This window comes from Typopeltis vanoorti, chromosome 8, assembly GCF_054136105.1.
Source record: "Typopeltis vanoorti isolate ZY-2024b chromosome 8, IOZ_Tvanoo_1.0, whole genome shotgun sequence".
In the NCBI taxonomy this organism is placed as follows: domain Eukaryota; kingdom Metazoa; phylum Arthropoda; class Arachnida; order Uropygi; family Thelyphonidae; genus Typopeltis; species Typopeltis vanoorti.
The window spans coordinates 128646947-128666243 of NC_143556.1; the positions used below are offsets into that span (position 1 = coordinate 128646947).

At 36.6% G+C, this 19297-nt stretch overlaps 1 protein-coding gene across 2 annotated transcripts in view; it reads left to right on the forward strand.

Annotated features, from left to right (window-relative positions):
- Caf1-55 (chromatin assembly factor 1 p55 subunit) overlaps positions 1 to 19297 on the forward strand; it is a 215614-nt gene that overhangs the window by 16975 nt on the left and 179342 nt on the right. For both annotated transcript variants that reach the window (XM_090396934.1, XM_090396935.1), the window contains exons 2-3: positions 14568 to 14697; positions 18162 to 18212. In XM_090396934.1, coding sequence (XP_090253060.1) covers positions 14568 to 14697; positions 18162 to 18212 — 181 coding nt within the window. The remainder of the gene's footprint in view (positions 1 to 14567; positions 14698 to 18161; positions 18213 to 19297) is intronic.

Below are 19297 nucleotides of genomic sequence, written 5' to 3' on the forward strand. Positions count from 1 at the left end.
GCAAAGAGGTTATTGTTCCCATGTATAAGGCTTTGATCAGGCCACAAAAAAGAGCACAGGTTTGGTCATTTGTTTTTCTGAGGATGAGGATTTATTGGAGAAGGTCCAGAGAGGGTTTACTGTTTAAGTTAGTGTCAGATATGAGGTGAGACTGAGGTAATGCAATTTACAGAGACTTGTGAATGTAAGATGAGGGGGAATATGATTAAGACATACGTTGGTGAGGGGGGTTACCATATTAATGTGTAGAAGCTATTTCATTGAGTGGAGCGAGGCAAGGGTAGAATGAGGTCATCCATGGAAGATGTACAAGGAGTGTATGAACTTCAGATTGAGGAGCAGGTTCTTTACATAGTGATTGATTGGTGAATGGAATGCATTAGGGGAATGATTGAGGCATAAGTTTAGGAGGGGATTGTTACCAGATTAACCTCTCCACCGGCTGAGGTGGAACTTGCACTTCTTATCCATGTTATTCAATATGTGTTACAGAATCGTATCCAGATTTATCTGGGTGTATATATACGTCCTGGCTGGTTGGGGTGTTAATGTGGAGAAGATATTTCATTTAGTGGAGTGGGGAGGTGTAAAAATAGTGTAAATTTTTGTTTATTATATTATTCAAAAACGTAACTTCAAAATTCTATCTCGATATTTATCTGTCACTTTATTTAATTTCTCTTAACTTAATTCTTAGTCGTAACACCGAGTATATAATCCGTTGCTTGATGTAGTTACTTATTCTTAATCCTTATTCGTAAGCTTTTGTCCCTCACCTTTCTCAAGGTTGTATCTATGCTATTCATGTGCTCTTAGTTTTATAACTTAGGAACTTGCCTCTGGGTTAGAGCCAAATTCTATTGTTATAACAGCAAGCGTATTTCTTCAATATTAACTCCTGGAAATTTATTTTATTATTTCGACTGCACCATCAGGAGGCATAGATACGATTTAAATATCCTTCCTAAAAAAAAAAAAAAAACACTTCACTTAACATGGAAATACTTATGACTCTCAATGCTCTATCAAGCAATGTAAAACTCAATTCTACAGTCATGGTAAACTATCCCCTTAGATCATACGGGTTCGATTTTTATGAGCAGTGCATTGGTATGCAGGAATCAGGCAAATTATTTAGTAAACAAAACAATTCATTCATTCTAATTGAAAATACTAGAGGGTCAATACTAAAATCAAAATATCTCTATACTTTTTGCTAATATCAGCTTGGATTCAAATTAATCAACCTAACTTCTCAATTCTTCTTTAAACAAAATGACTAATGCACTAATTATTCACACCTTAAAATAGACTTGTGCATACTACATCATATTTTTAACTCGGACATTAAAATATATCATGTACTCTAAACCTTCACGTATGCTAACTCTATCTTAACACACATAACTCAGCAGGTTATTTCACAAAATTAAACTAGAGTCCTTATTAATGATCTTAACTCTAACAAAATTTTCAAAACAATAGCAATCTCCTCCACATGTTTCACTTCTGGAAAGTTCTAATACAAGGCCTTACTTGGTCATATAGTCTGCAATTGTAGATCCTTCTTTTATCTTCTGTTATAACCCACTAACGGGTGCCTATTACGATGTCGAAGATGTTTCATCAATGGAAACCTTTAGAAAACTAGGCGGCTGTAATTTCAAAACAGACCGTCGTTACTGCATAATAGAGCCTTCTATTACTTCTGGACGTGGATCTGCGACCTTGAGTCTGCAAGACACGCTGGAATTTCTTGCATCTAGGGCTGGAATCGAGAACCGGAACGTCTCGGTAAAGGCAACGACAAAATCAAAAGTGCGTGCCACACGCCACCAACGAGAAAGAGCCTTCTTACTACTTGCAGGAAAAGGAGCCTTGATCTATCTCTATCTTATCCCCTTTTATTCTCTTCCTTCGACCTTGGGTTCTGCTACATTTCTATTTCCCTGGGTCTCTCTCGGGGCTGCACCCGCCACCTTTTTCGTTGCAATAATACGGGAAACCCCCATACATACTTTGAACTTTGCGATAGTGATTGCCTCGGGTCATAAGTTAATCCGTCTGGAACCTTCTTTTGTTACAAATTAATTCACACTTGACTTTCTTTGTTCTTTACATTAATTTGGCGGTTACATTATTTAACAATTCACCTTAAATTAATTCCATATTACATAACTATAAAAAAAAAAAACGCTAACTAACCACAAGTATGTTTGTATGGATTTTCGTTTTCCAGTAAAATCGGTATATAAGGTATTTTTGTATAAAAATCCTTCTATATACAATTTTATAGGGGGAAAGGATAGAACTACAGGCCATCCATTGGAGCTGTAATACAAAGAGTGTAAGATCTTCCGACTGAGAAGCGGATTCTTTGCATGGACAGTGATTGGTGAATGGAATGCATTGCCTGAAAGGGTGATGGGTGTAGAAAATGTGAATCGTTACAAGGCACAGTTGGATGATCTTCTGCCTTGAGAGAGTATAGACCTCCTGCGATGAGTCTTTTGACTCCATGGAGGTCAGATGTTAGTAATAATAATTAAATATTGCTTGACTTTCAACTGTCTGTAATTGTCATCTGTCTAATAAACTGCTTTGACTTTGTGATTTTGAAGGTTATATCATTTCCAATATCCTTCCTCTTTATCAGGGTAAGCATTATTGTTCCATTAGCATTCCATTTCTTATGTATTTTTGGTGCCATTTTACATCCATATTTAATCTTGCAATATCTTAACAAAAATATATTATGATTACACCACTGTTATAAATAAGTGAAAATCTTCACTAATATTACTATAAAACATCTGTTTTATTTAACAGGTAAAAATCGCCAGTTTTACAGAAACACGGAAATTATTGTACAGGTGGTGCGTAATAAAAATTAAAAACTAATTATTTTAAGTGAACTTCAGATTGAGGAGCAGGTTCTTTGCATAGAGATTGATTGGTGAATGGAATGCATTAGGGGAATGATTGAGACATATAAGTTTAGGAGGGGGATTGTTACCAAATTAACCTCTACTGGCCGAAGTGGATGAAATAGTGAGACCAACTTGCACTTGTTATCCATGTTATTCAATAGGTCAGGGGTGTTCAACCCGTCGATCGCGGAGCAATTTTTGGTCGATCTCTTGTGTATTCCTCCTTACTTACAAATTTAATTAAAACTGAAAACATAATATTTTATTTATCATTATTTTGTATGATTTTTTAATTAGCTTTAAGTGTTGCAATTGTTTATTTATTTTTCGTTAAAATTGTCGAATTAGTAATTTTCTTATAAGTCTGGGTAAATGAATTAATTTGGATCAGTGGAAATCAAACAGCGAGCTGAGTGAATACGATTATAAGCAAAGTGTAAAAACTCGATTGTAGCTTAAATATTAAATATTCCAAAGCACATTGCATAGATTTTTTACTTACCATATATTATCGCGTATAATGCGAAAAATGTATGGTAAAAAATACTACTTAAAGTTAGGGGCTCGCATTATATGCAGATCCTAAAAAATATAACATCTTATTAGACTTGCACACACAATATATACTACCTAATGCCTATGCAACCAAATCTACTTGACCCACTCGCATTCAGCGACTGAGTGCGCATCGTATCTGCACATGCACTCTCCATTGCCGAATCATAGAGCACAGTTAGGTATATCGGTTTAACCACAGTTCATTTTAAATATTATTCGTTAAACAAACCTAGCCTGAAAATGAGCCAACAGAAACGTAAACGTTCATCTTTTGAAGCAGAATTTAAATTGCGTGTTGTGCAGAAGAACATAATAACAGTGTTGCTGTGAGAGAATTTTGTGTAGCAGAGAGTAATATTAGACTTTGGTGTAAGCAAAAAGACAGTCTTGAAAAAATCCCCAAAACGAAATGTGCCCATCATGGAGATGTAGCATCCTTTTCCAGAACTGGAAGAGCTAAATGATTTTGACGCAACAACAAGATGGCATTATAGTAACAAGAAATGCAATTTGTTTTCGAGCTCTACAACTCAAGAATGGTAAATTCAAGGACACACCAGGTATTTCATCTTTTCTTGCTTCGCCTGGGTGGTGCAACAGATTTATGGAACGCAAAGCATTAACATTACAACACCGAACAAAAATTGCACAGAAGTTACCAAAGCAGCTTGAAGAAAAAGTGCAGTCCTTCCATAAATTTATCATAAAATTACAGAAGTGTCACAGATATGAACTTTCCCAAATTGGCAATATGGATGAGACGCCCATGTACTTTAATATGCCTGGGAATCGAACAGTAAACTTAATTTGTGAAAAGGGTGTCTTCATAAAAACAACAGGACATGAAAAAACGCATTTTACCATTCTTCTAGCATACATGGCAAATGGAACCAAATTAAAGTCAACAGTCATATTTAAAAGGAAGAAAATTCCAAAGCATATGAAATTTCCACCAGGTGGAATTGTTAGCACCAATCAGAAAGGTTGGATGGATGAAGAAGGTGTACAATTGTGGCTGGATCAAGTATGGAACATACGTCCAGGTAGCTTGTTACGTCAACAAAGCATGCTAGTCTGGGATATGTTCCGGGCGCATTTAACAGAGGCAAGCAAAGAGAAAGCACGTGAGCTACGTACAGACCTAGCAGTCATACAGGGTGGTCTAACTTCCGTTTTGCAGCAACTTGATGTCAGCTTGAATAAGCCATTTAAAGATCACTTACGTGAAAAATGGAGAGAATGGATGTCATCTGGTTTGGTGAAGATGACAAAGGGTGGGAATTTTCAGAAGCCTGAGATCACCCTAGTCACCAGCTGGGTTAAAGAAGCATGGGATTCGATACCATCTGAAATGATTCAACGCTCATTTCTTAAATGTGGAATAAGTAATTCAATGGATGGATCCGAAGATCATGTCATATACGAAAGCGAGGATGACGCACAACAAATTGGAGAGCATGAAGACGATGACAACTGCTACGCTGATGACGCAATCCCTACAGATGAATTTATAAATGAAATGTTTGACGACTCAAAGGATGAAGAAGAATTTAAAGGATTTTGACATTTTGTTTTAAAATAAATATTTCTTTCGTTAATTCGTCTTGTATTTTGACATTTTGTTTTAAAATAAATATGTCTTTCGTTAATTCGTCTTGTATTTTGACATTTTGTTTTAAAATAAATGTCTTTCGTTAATTTGTCTTGTATTTTGACATTTTGTTTTTAAATAAATATTTCATTAATTCATATTGTATTATAATGTTATGGAACAAGATTAACAGATCGCATTATACGTGGACATGGCATTTTAGGGCTAGTTTTCAAACAAAATTTCTAGTTCGCATTATACGCGTTAATATACAGTAGGTTAAGTCCCATGTGGATATTGTAAAAAAATAAACTTTGTTTGTCTCAGTATAGTTTGTATTAGATGTTTTTGTAAATAACTTTTGAAGCTAACTGTATATACTGCTTTAATAAGAACATGTTAGAGTGTTAAAAACAAAGGCAATGCTTTTTTCGCTGAAGCTGTACATGGTGGCATTAGAAAGATTGTTATTGAAACTTGTATGTATGAGAAAGGCTTGCAGGCTCTAAGCGTAAACATCTCCGAAGTCAGTCAGAAAACGTTCTAACAACTTTCCGATGGCCTTACAATTAAAAGAAAGCGGAGGAGAACAAAAGGCATGCCAAACTTGAAACTTAAGATGAAAGACTCATACCGATTCTTTGGGGGTTGCCAAACTTCATGCGAGGTCTCAGAGGAGGCCTAATAAAAAAGGACTGAAGCAAGCAGAAGGGGGTCCCGGTTCCAGAGTTGCCGTCAGGGAGACTGCCTGGATCCACATTGCTTGAGAGAGGAGTTTCCAGCTTCCAGAAAGGAGCTTCTCGGTTCGAGATGTCACTAAAGAGAGAGACTACTTCTAGGCCGGAGAAAAGTTTCCTGGCCAGGTTAATGTCAGACATTCACCATTGTGTTGCGTTTTCATTGCAATTTGATGAATCAAACGACTTCACTGATATTGCTTGGTTAATGGTATTTATTCACATGGTATTTCAAGATTATTCAAGTAAAGAAAAACTTTTGAAAATTATACCATTATTGGGAAGGACTAGGGGAGAAGACATTTTTTCGGCATTTGATGAATTTGTGAAACAACACAAACTTCCGCTTTTTAAACTTGTGTCTATTACTACTGATTGTGCTCCTGCTGTGATAGGTAATAAATCAGTCTTCATTTCATTATGTAAAAAAAAAGATGACAAATATCCAGATTTTTTAACGTACCACTGTATTATTCACCAACAAGTACTGTGTAGTAAAAGATTAAACACAAAAGATGTTGTGGAAATTACTTTTAAAATTGTAAATTCTGTTTGAGGAAAAGCCCTGTAACGGCGGTGATTTAAATTACAGGCAGATGATGACTGGGAACTTCTGTTGTACAGTAATGTTCGTTGGCTCAGCAGAAGTCGATTTTTAGAAAGATTTCTTGTATTATTTTTTACTTTTTGTTTTACTTCTCATGCAAAGGCTTAGACGTTGGTTATGCAGTTTTTACTAAATAATTTAAGGAAATTACAACGTAAACTAGGATATATAAAATAAATTTTAATATTCTTCAATATTTCGGCAGCGTCATGTGGCCATTTTCAAGGAACTTAAGAACAAGACACATTCACGCAGACACAACAAACAGTAAGTGAGGAAGAAGCAGGAAGCTATTATTTCTCCTAAAGTCCTGATGGTTCCCCGTAGTGGGCAATGTTGGTATTCTTGGGTGATTGGGCTGAAGGTCTTCTGATGTAGGTTTCCCAAATCTTAGGTAGTCTCATGCAGCCAAATTTGTTGAGATTTGGATTGTTCCTTAGGGCTGAAGCTAATTCCATGAAGAGCCTTTCATATCTGTATTTACTACGGTGTATTATCATCGCTTTCTTCCATCGTATTCTATGGCTGGTATCCAGCACATGGTCAGCAAGACCAGAGTGGCTGTATTGGTGTAGTCCTTGTGTTCTGAAATTCTGATATTTGCTGTCCTGCCTATTTGGCCAAAGTAGGCCAGCTTACAGCTGCAAGGGACTTGGTATACACCAGGTAGGTCTAGGGGGGGGGGGGGGGGAGGTTTGTCTTTAGTAGAGCAGATAAGGGATGCCAATTTTTTATATGGTCTGTAACAAGAAGTTAAGTCATGTTTTTTTAGGATTTGTGTAATTTTTTCTGAGGTGCCTCGGATATAGGGTATGGTGAATGGTGATAGATTTAGAGTAATCCTTGTTTGTGTGTGTGTGGGGGGGGATTGTAGTTTACTGGTTTCGATATTTTTTGGATTTCTTGTATTAATTAACGATATAAAAAATTTTCTTGATGAAAAAGATATTTATCCACAATTGAGTGATAAAAGATGGTTGTTACACTTATCATTTTTAGTAAATTTCTGTACGAATTTAAGCAATTTAAATTTAGAGTTACAAGGTAGAGATAAAAATTTAATTGTCATGTTAAGTTCAATGAAAAAAGTTTCCAACAATACTTACTTTTATTAAAAAAATATATATAAATTACTGCGAATTTAGTCATCTCCCATATTTATTAAAATTTTTTGAACAAAATCAAGAAATGCTTCGCTATGATTTAAAAGAATTTATTCGTGAAATAGAATTAGTTGAAGAAATAAATTCAAGATTTAAAGATTTTAATAAAACTGAAATGATTGTATCTTTTATCAATAATCCATTTCAAGAAAGCTTGAACATCACAGAAATTTCAAATAAAATTAGTGGGCTGTTTCATATAAACCAAGTTGAAGTAGAACTTGAGATAATAAACATTCAGAATAGTTTACATTTAAAATCAATAAACAATGAAGTCATTTGGAAGTATGCACATGAAAAATTCCCAATATTAACTGATATTGCGCAAAAAATTCTATCGTGTTTCGGATCGACATACTTGTCAGAATCTGCTTTTTCAAATATGACCGTCATAAAAAATCAATTAAGAAACCAAATAATAAATGATCATTTGGATGATTGTCTGCAATTGGCCACTTCTTAATATCAACTTGACTATGAAAATATTGCGAGGTCTGAACAATGCCAAATTTCACATTAACTTTTTTTTTTAATCAACCAGCATTTCCTGTAACTTGTGAGTTTGTAATCAATCTGTTGTTTTTTCTAACTTTGGTTTTCCAGAATAGAGAAATATTTTATTCCAATATATATATATATATATATATATATATATATATTGTATTAAAATAATTAAAAATGATAAATTTTTAAATACACAAATAAAGTTTTTAGTTGTTTATTTGTGCGTAATCAGATATCAGGTTGGGGGAACGTGATCTATATAAGAGAGTAGATCACCGAATAACTTTTTATAGAAAAGTAGCTCACGTAGTGAAAAAGGTTGAACACCACTGCAATAGGTGTTACAAAATCGTGTCCAGATAAATACTTGCTTGACTTTCAACTATCTATAATTGTCATCTGTCTAATAATCTGCTTTGACTTTTGTGATTTTGGAGGTTATATCATTTCCAATATCCTCTTTATCAGGGAAAGCATTATTGCTCTCATTAGCATTCCATTTCCTATGTATTTTTAGTGCCATTTGACATCCATATTTAATCTTGCAATATCTCAACAAAAATATATTATGAATGTACCAGTATTATATTTTGTGATTTTGGAGGTTATATCATTTCTAATATCCTCTTTATCAGGACAAGCATTATTGTTCTCATTAGGGGGATGCAAGTGTGCACGAAATGCAGGCAATGGGAGGGAATAAATGAAATAGATATATCAATAACTGACTTGGTTACTCCAGGAACGGGAAATGAATATCGGAAGACGAGTAGTGTGATAGGAGAAGATGAAGAAAAAAATATGAATGAGAAAATAATAGTCAATAATGTGGAAGGCGTGAGTGACTGTGAAAGTTTCGGAGATGGTTTTGTTTGGGAGAGTGAATTTTGATTTAGAATGTGACTGACTTGCAGAGGGAGATAGGTGGGCTGAAAGAGGAGGTGGAATGTCTTATGAATGAGATGAGGAGAATGGAAGAGATAAATGCAAGGTGAATCAGAGTAGGAGAGGGGGAGAGTTTTGGGAAGGATAGGAGATGAGAGCATTTGGGAAATGACACAAGAGAAGAGAATGGAAACAGCAGGAGAGAGAGAGGTATGGGAATGTGAGAAGCGGAGAGAATAGAAACAATAGGAGAGAGAGGGGGGTATGGGAATGCTAGAAGGAAGAATAGAAACAGTAGGGGAGAGGGAATGAGAGAGGTATGGGAATGCTAGAAGAGGAGAGAATAGGAGCAGTAGAGGAGATGGAATGAGAGAGAGATGTATGGGAATGATAGAAGAGGAGAGAATGGAAACAGTAGGAGAGAGGGAATGGTGAGAGGTTTTAATGTATGGTGACTCAATGATCCGTGGTGTGCAAGATAGGATGTGTGAGGAGTGTTTTCCTGGGGGAACAATAGAGAATGTGGCTATGGCAATTAAGAGGGGTGAAAGGATGGATGAGATGATTGTGATGGTGGGTACGAATGATGTGAGAGGCAGTGTAAATTGGGCAGCGAGAGATCCGAGATTCATGCTTGTAGTAGTGCAAAAGAATGCGCAGAGAGGGAAGATTGTGTGTGTGTGCACGCGCGCACGTGTGTGTGTGTGTGTTGCCCAGGTTATGATAGTGACGAGCTGAGCAGAAATACTGAATCACATAATAGCCAGAATGTATGAGAAGAGAGGGTTGGAATACATGGATGCTTGGAGGGCGTTTGAAGACAGACGGGAACTGTATGCTAGAGACAGCTTGCATTTGATTGAGGAAGGACAAAGGCATCTGGAAAGATTGTTGTTTTCTGAACGAGTCAGTGTGTCAATGCAGGGAAACTAGAATTCCCAAGGTGGATGGTAGCAGGGATGGCCTCTTGGGGAAAGGGGGACGATGTCAGGAGGGTTGAGAGGGGGCAATGATAGGTATAGAAGCAGTGACAGTTTTATGCTCTGTACTAATGCCAGGAGTATCCGAAACAAAGGAAATAATTGGTGGGGCTGATAGCATCAACCTGGCCAAAAATTATTGGAATCTCTGAGACATGGTTTACGGAGGATGATATAATAACTGGAATTGAAATTGCAGGGTACAGCATTTTTCGGCAAAATAGGAAAGGAAAACGTGGTGGTGGTGGTGGAGTACTGCTTATGATAAGCGATGACATGTCCTCTTAGAGTAGAGGCTTTGGAAGGCAGTGACACAAATGGTTTTGAAAGCATATGGTGTGAGGTAGAGGTGGGCAAGACAGGATATTTATTGGGGTGTTGCTATAAATCAGGGAGCACAGAGGGGTGGGGACCAGGAGATGTTTAGAGTTGAGCTTGACAAGTCCAAGAAGAATGATTGTTAAGGGAGATTTTAACTACAGCAGTATAAACTGGGAAGAGGAAAATGCAAGTAGTAAGAAGGGGATAGAATTTCTGGAATTCTTGAGGGACAAATGTCTTCGACAGCATGTGATGGAGGGAACAAGAGTTTTGGATTTAGTCATAGCATCAGAAGAGCTGATAAGTGAGATAACATCTTTCCTACCAGTTAGAGAGAGTGACTATGTGGTTTTGACTTGGAAAATCAACAGACATGCAGGTGTATCAAAGAAAAGGAATCGTATGTGGAATTATAAGGTGGGTGATTACAGTAGTCTTAGGTATCAACTTGGAGCAGTTCCATGGATGGCAGAATTGGAAGGCTAGGATATCATTAGTGCTTGGAAAATTGTGAATGAATAGTTATTAGCAGCAATAGTAAGCTGTATTCCACGGGTGAAGAAGCGGACACAATTTGGTGTTAAGTGGATGACAAACGATATCAAACAGGAACTGCAGTTGAAAAAGAGATTATGGAAGATATACAAGGAGAGGGGTGGAGGACAGATACACGAAGAATATAAGACGCTGACCAAGAAAGTGACCAGAATGGTGAGGAAGGCAAAACTGGAATATGAGAAGAGATTGGCACTAAGATCGAAAGAAAATCCTAGGGAATTTTTTGACCATGTTGCCAGTAGGTGGAGAAACGATTGTCGAAAAAGGACATTGCGGGATAAAACTGGGAATAAGTGACTGATGCAGAGGACATAGTGGAGTTGTTCAATGAGCACCCTGGAGGAGTGTTTAATACTAGAGGGATAGGGCAGGATCAGGGTTTAGAGAGATGCAAGAGGAGAGTGTGTTTCAAATACTGAGTACTCTGGATACCAATAAAGCTGTTGGACTGTATGGTATTTCACCACGGGTTTTGAGAGAATGTGCTAAAGAACTGACAGCTCCATTGCCCTGGCTTTTCAATAAAAGTCTGGCTGAAGGAAAGGTACCCACGGAATGGAAGGAAGGTGCCGTTGCATAAGGGCAGTAGCAAATTGGAAGTGTCTAATTATAGGCCTGTTTGTGTGTTATCAGTAGTTCTTAAGGTCTTGGAGAAATTAGTGAGGGACTATATACAGCATTGGGTAGATGAGGGTAATGTTATCTGTGAGAATCAACATGGATTTGTTAAGGGGCGCTCTTGCTTTAGTAATATGATTGTCTTTTATTATAAAGTGACAAGAGCAGTTGATGAGGGAAAGGCATTTACTGCCATTTTTTTGGATTTTGCAAAGGCGTTTGACAGGGTGCCACATGATAAGCTGATATTTAAGTTGCAGCACATGGGTTTAAATGTCAGGTTAATCCCATGGATTCAGGATTGGCTGACTGATAGGTATCAGAGAGTTGTGTATGATGGGGCAATATCAAGGAAGCAGAAGATTACAAGTGGGGTTCCACAGGGCTCAGTACTTGGAGCTGTATTATTCAATCTTTATATCAATGGATTGCAAGGGGACATTCAGTTGTTTGCTGATGATGATGTGAAGTTGGGAAGGGTTATCAGTAATAGTGCAGATGTGGCAACCCTGCAAGAGGATTTGAATAAACTAGACAGATGGCCAAATAAATGGAATTGTTGGTTCAATGCAGCAAAATGTAGTCTTGAGGTTTGGGATCCATCGATGGGAGGATATGTACTCGATTGGAGGAGGAGGTTAGGGAGACAAGAGATCTGGGGGTGATGATTGATAGAAAATTGAAATTCAGGGAGCATATTGCAAAGGTGGTGAGGGTAACTCAGAGGATTGCTGCAATACTGAGAAGAATGCTGACCTGCAGAGATAAAAGAGTTGTCATTCTGTTGTATAAGACCCTGATCAGACCACACAGACTATTGTTCTCAGATTTGGTCCCCACGATTTGAAGGGGATAAATTAACTGTGAAAAGGATACAGAGGTGGATAACAAAGATGGTTTCAGAATTGTACAATGTTAGTTATGAGGATCGACTGAGGGAGTGTGGACTGCAGAGTTTGGCAGATAGAAGAAGGAGAGGTGATATGATTGAGACTTTTAAACTGTTGAGAGGTGGTTACAGGGTAGACATCGGAGAATTCCTTCACTTGGTGGAACAGCGGGAAGGAGCGATGACAAGGGGCCATCCCTGGAAGTAACGAAAGGAGGCTGTGCGCAAGAGGGTGAGGAGTTGTTTCTTTGCGTGGAGGGTGGTTGAACCTTGGAATGCATTGCCTGAGAGAGTGGTTGGAGTAGGGACGGTTAATGGGTTCAAGGAGTGTTATGATGGACTTTGGATTTCCTAAAAGCGACCTCCCACAATGAGTCTTTTGACTCCATGCAGGCCTGGATAATAATAATTATAAATAAGTGAAAATCTTCACTAATATTACTATAAAACACTAGGTATCTGTTTTATTTAACAGATAAAAATCACCAGTTTTGCAGGACTCTAAATACACAGACTACTCATAATGTAGCCTCGAATACAGAAATTATTGTACAAGTGGTGTGTAATAAAAGTTAAAAAGTAATTATTTTAAGTGAAAATAACTTCACCATTATTATTAGTCAGCAGATATCTTACATTAATCAGAAGTAGTATCAACTCTGACCTTAGGACAGTTGATGACCCTTGTGTAGTTTTCTTTGTGAAGTTAAAAAATTTCAGTTTTCTGCTTTCATTCTTATAACATTTTAGTTCTACTGGGGAAAAAAAAAAAATGGTAATCCTGTATTAATTATAATGAAGAGCCAAAGGCTTCAATTTGGCGACATGAACTTATTTAAGTTAAGGGATATTATATCCCATATTGTTTCTTAGTGGAATAAGAAACTCAAAGAGTTTCATGCCGAATATAGAAACTATATAAAGTTCGGCAATTCCAAGCATAAGCAAATACCTGGATAGTGCAGCAACTGACCCTTGAAGGTAGTGGAAGCTCAGGCAACTCATGTAAAACGTGGAGCAAGCTCCGATCACTATTCTTGATATTTACCCATAATATGAACTTAACTCCTAGGAGCTGTATTATTGTTCAACATTATGAGAGAAGGTCACTACCCAGACTGGTTTCGACCTTTTTTGAGGTCTCATCAGTGAGTAGGTAGACCATGTTAATACCAAGTTTGTAGCGAACAGAACTTACATCCCTTTAATGAGAATTGCCAAGCGGTGTCCTATTAAAGTATTAATTATAATGAAGAGCCAAAGGCTTCAGTTCAGCGACATGAACTTATTTAAGTTAAGGGATATTATATTCCATATTGTTTCTTAGCCGAATAAGAAACTCAATGAGTTTCATGCCGAATATAGAAACTATATAAAGTTCGGCGATTCCAAGTGTAAGCAAATACCTGGATAGTGCAGCAACTGACCCTTGAAGCTTCAGTTGCATGGGTTGCCTCATGCAACTGAAGTTACATGAAGCTTCAGTTACATGAGTTGCCTCAGCTTGCACTACCCTTGAAGGTAGTGTAAGCTGAGGCAACTCATGTAAAAGGTGGAGCAAGTTCCGATCACTATTCTAACTTAAATTTATTCTAACTTTAACTTAAATAAGTTCATGTCGCTGAACTGAAGCCTTTGGCTCTTCATTATAATTAATACTTTAATAGGACACCTCTTGGCAATTCTCATTAAAGGGATGTAAGTTCTGTTCGCTACAAACTTGGTATTAACATGGTCTACCTACTCACTGATGAGACCTCAAAAAAGGTCTAAACCGGTCTGGGTAGTGACTTTCTCTCATAATGTTGAACAATAATACAGCTCCTAAGAGTTAAATTCACATTATGGGTAAATATCAAGAATAGTGATCAGAGCTTGCACTACCTTCAAGGTTCAGTTGCTGCACTATCCAGATATTTACTTACGCTTGGAATCGGCGAACTTTATATAGTTTCTATATTCGGCTAAGAAACAATATGGGATATAATATCCCTTTACTTAAAAAAAAAAAAATGGTAATCCTGTTTTACTTTTTCCAAAATTTACATTATAATGTGTAATTCATACAGAATTGTCTGATTCGTTTACTTTTGATTTATTCTAACTGCTAATTATATTTATTTCAATCTTAGTCATATTTTTCATTCATTTTTGAATGAAAAATTTGCTGTGCTCTAAATATTATAGTCTTAAGCATAAAATTATAAAATATTTATTGATTTGTAGTTGAAGAACGTGTTATCAACGAGGAGTACAAAATATGGAAGAAAAATACTCCTTTTCTGTATGATTTAGTAATGACTCATGCTTTGGAATGGCCAAGTTTGACAGCACAGTGGCTTCCTGATGTTACAAAGTAAGTTGCATTAGTTTTTGGCTTATTAGTATCATGCATTATAGTATTATAGTACAGTAGTGCCATATATATATTTTATTTAGTATTTAATGACTAGAATACCGAGAATTAAAAAATAAAAGCACATTTTATTCACACGACTAGTTTCGTCTTTTATGTATATATATATATATATATATATATATATGCACAAGGGGGAAGTCTGGAAAATTCTGATAAATATAGATGTTCAGGAGGGATGAGATCAGGGCTCTGAGGAGGTCAGTCAAATGTGGTGTTATTCATGTCTACAAATCATGCACTTCAAGGTGCATTGTCTTGCTAAAAGAAACAGTAGTCATTTCCATAGAAACGCCATACAGTAAGAAGCATTGCATTGTCCAGAAACCTCTCAGAGTTCCCTGTTCATGGTTCATGGATCAAACAGAGATCCATGGCCAAACCAGGAAAAACAGTACCATACCATCACATTACCATCTTCTGAATTTCATAGTTGTGGTTACAACTCTTGTAAGACATTCACCGTGCATCCGCCACACCCATTGTACTACCCAGTTGATGGTTTTGCATGATTTGTCACTCCATAACATAGCTTTCCAATTTTCCACCTCCCACAGTACTTGCTCTTTACACCACACAAGAAGACACTGCATGTTGATTTTCAGTGTCTTCTTGTACATTGCAAACCCATAGCAGACGACATCCTAATATGGAGTTTGCATATTGTGGTCTTACATTGGAGATCCATGTTGTTGAGTCTCAGTTCTCAATGAATGGAACTGTGCATTCAATGTATCATCTCATTAATTGTTACATATTATCCTTTGTAAAACCCTAAGGTCATGTTCAGTAAGTGTGTTATAGTCTGACCACAGATACGAGAGCTTTCGTTGGCTCGGTGGCAAGAATAGTCAATTCATGTTGAAGGGGAGAAAGAAATAAGGCGATTGTATGAATTGGTCGCCAACACACGAAATCACGTGTTTTATACGTAAAATTTTCCAACTTTATACAAGCAAAATAGTTACCACTTTAAAAACTACAATGATCATCAAAGAGAAGTTAATTTTCCGATGTGTAATGATAAACACTCATCCCACAATACGGATTGATCTTCCTATTATCGGAATAGATTCTCCTTCTTTTGACATGCGCAGAAGTGTCGAAGGGTCTCGTATCTCTGGGCGCACTATATCACTGATTGTTGCTTTGGGATGGCTGAATTTGTTCACTTCTTTTCAAGCAGTGTATGATATACAGTGGTGCATCCCCTCATCCCCTGGGATTTCCCACCCCCCCCCCCCAAAAAAAAGGAAAAAACACTAGAAAATTTTTCAAAAATCTTTTCCTAATTAAAATTCATTTTTTTATTTTATGTTGTGTCGTGTCTTCTATTTCTATACTAATGAATTAGCAGTCACATAAGGTGGGAATACCCTATAGCTCCCAGAATCGCAGCCGCTTTGAACACAAGGCGAACGAATTAGTGCTCGGGCAGACCAAGCAGTACTTCTTTGCCGGAGCCAGGCCAGAGGATATCACTAGTATCGTGTTGTCAATCACTGCAGATGCTTAGTCATAGGCCATATGCAATGTGTAGTGTGTACAGCAATCCCTCGATTAGTGCACCTAATGTGTTCTTTAAAACAGGCGCACCAATCGAATATATTCGTTCCTCAAATTTCTTTTTTGAACCTTAATTTTTTTATAAAAGAATTAAAGTATGTCTCAGGGCCTGGTTAAAGGAAATCCATGAAGCTGAAAGATAATAAAACATATTCATAATATAAATTTAATTATTCTGCTTCTTAACAAAGAATTAAGCTAACGTAGTTTGGCGGGCATTTTGTTTCTTTTTTCATACAACTGACTCTATGGCCCTATTGCCTCTTCTACTCTTCTGCAAATTTTACTGCTTCTGTCTTCATCAGGGTCAGCCTCTAAGCATTGCTGCTTAAAAACTTTGATTGTACGAAAAATATTTTCAAATTGTTTCTGTGAAATCGAATTTGGCTGATTATCAGTAGTTAAAATTTCTGCATATTCTTCGGGATCTTCCTGCAGTGTATAAATTTCGCAGGTCGGAATCACTCAATTCTTCAGAATGAGATTTGATTAACTCTTGGATGTTATCATTGAAGGGGAGAAAGAAATGAAGGACGTACGAATTGGTCGCCAACACATGAAATTACGTGCTTTATAGATAAAATTTCCTAACTGTTATACAAGCAAAATAGTTACCACTTTAAAAACTACAATGATCATAAAAGAGAAGTTAATTTTCCAACGTGTAGTAATAAACAACTCATCCCAGAAGACGGATCGATTACCCTATTATTGGAATGGATTCTCCTTTTTGTGACATGCGCAGAAGTGTCGAAGGGTCTCGAATCTGTGAGCGTACTATAGCAGACGACATAAATTTTGGCAGGTAAAAATTTGGAACATAGTGTAGTATGCCATTAAAAATAACTTTGTAAAATGTTTTAAATCAGTAATTAAATTATTTCATTCTGGTGAGTGATTTTTTAAAATAGTTAGACATAAAAAGGTATAGATAGAAAATTTTTTAAAATCTGTAACATTTATTTTTAAGATGTATATAGGCGCACTAATCAAATTTGGGTATCGAAAAAAAATGACGCAGTAATTGAGGGATTGCTGTATTCTCAGATCGTCTACTCAACTAGCCCCCCCCCCCTCCAGATTAAATCCTGAGTGTGTCACTGGTAATATTGTGGTAAAGGTGGATTAAGCTCTGATCACTTTCCTTAGTATTTTTCCCTAATGTAAAGCATGTCCCCTTGCAGAGATGTATGATGCTATGCATTAAGGATTAAAGGCAATGGTCACTACCCATACCGGTTTCGACCTTTATTGAGGTCTTGTCAGTTGGAGCCAGACCTGCATAGCATCATACATCTCTGCAAGGGGATGTGCTTTACGTTAAGGGAAAAATACTAAGGACAGTGATTGGACTTAATCCACCTTTACCACTAGTTGCCTTAGACTGGCACTACCACTAGTTGCCTTAGACTGGCACTACCACGAGTTGCCTCAGACTTGCACTACGTGCAGGCGCAAACTTGACTGACTTGTCTGTTTGCTTACTTGGGAAATAGGATTAAAAAGTGATTCAATTTAGCAATCAATTTGCAGCATTTTATGCTTGCCAGTAATATAACTTTTCTTTTTTGAACGTTTTAAAGGGGAAAAATCAAATTGGAATAATTATAAAAGCCTAATTTTCCACAAAATCACAATACAGTTTAACTGATTTGTATGTAAGCATCACTTATCGTGTGAGCCAAGTGCCTCATGCCCAGTTCGCGTTCCCTTATTAGAAAATGTAAGCCCAGATCACTGTAAGTCACACTTGGCTTCCTGTATTCAAATTAATTTTATGAATTAATACTTTTGATATATATTAATGCTTTTCTTAATTTATATACATTTTCTTTCAGACCTGAAGGCAAAGACTACTCTATACACAGACTTATCCTTGGCACACACACGTAGGTTTTTTCAGTTATATATGATATTTGGTTTTGATTTTAATTGCATATCTGCATCCTTTCACTTGTTTGTACAATAGAACACATTTATTGCTAGGAAGAGAGAAGTGTTGTTGTTGATGCTTATTAAACTACTAGAATGCAAGAAGCAGGCGTGTATGTGTTTTGCAAAATTCTATGTGATTCATCCCCATCTATCTTCATGCAGGTTATCCTGGGATTCTGGTTGGATTTTACTAAAATTAAGTATATAGAACCTTACAAATATTTGTCACCATTCCAGTTATTTCAATTAAAGAACATCTGAAGGGGCACAAAGAGCCAAAACATGGAGATTATTTTGGATGCGTGAAAGTTACTATTCATGAGGTTCAATTTATTAATTTTTTTTTTTTCAATTGAATCATTTTTATTAAACATTTGGCTAAATGATATGGATCAATAATTCAACACTGGCTGCATGAAATTTTACAGAGCGTTTTATTAGAATGTATTAAAATTTATCAAGTACAGCCAGTCTTCAACTTACGACCATTCTTACTGACGATGGCCACCCTATTTACATGTTCGAATGCCACCTAACTACAGTAACAGATTGACCAGGGTGTTATTGCTGCATTCATGGCATATTATTTAAGAAATACTTTTGCTCAGGCTATTGCTATTACTGGGAAGAAATCCTCAGACACTTTTGGAAGGAATATATCTTGCATTGTATCAAAAATGTAGTACAACATGGAATGAGGTGACAGCACAGTTTATGAATGTCATTTGGAAGAATCTGCTGAAAAATAGTGCTGGAATTAGAGGTTGACAATGAAGGTATGGAGCAGTTCATGGAAGATGGGAAGAAGAGTTCTTAAATGAATTGATAACTAGAAGCACAGAATGCTGCAGAATCGGTCAAAGAGGAGATGAGTATGGAAAAGAAGAAATAGCAGGCTCTCCTCCCCAAAAATATTACAGTGAAAAATGTTGACAGAGGCATTTGCCTCTATTGATAAAGCAGTCTTTTATCTAATGAAGCAAACCCAAATTTTTTATAATTTAGGCATCTTAATGTTTTTTATGAACACATTAAGATG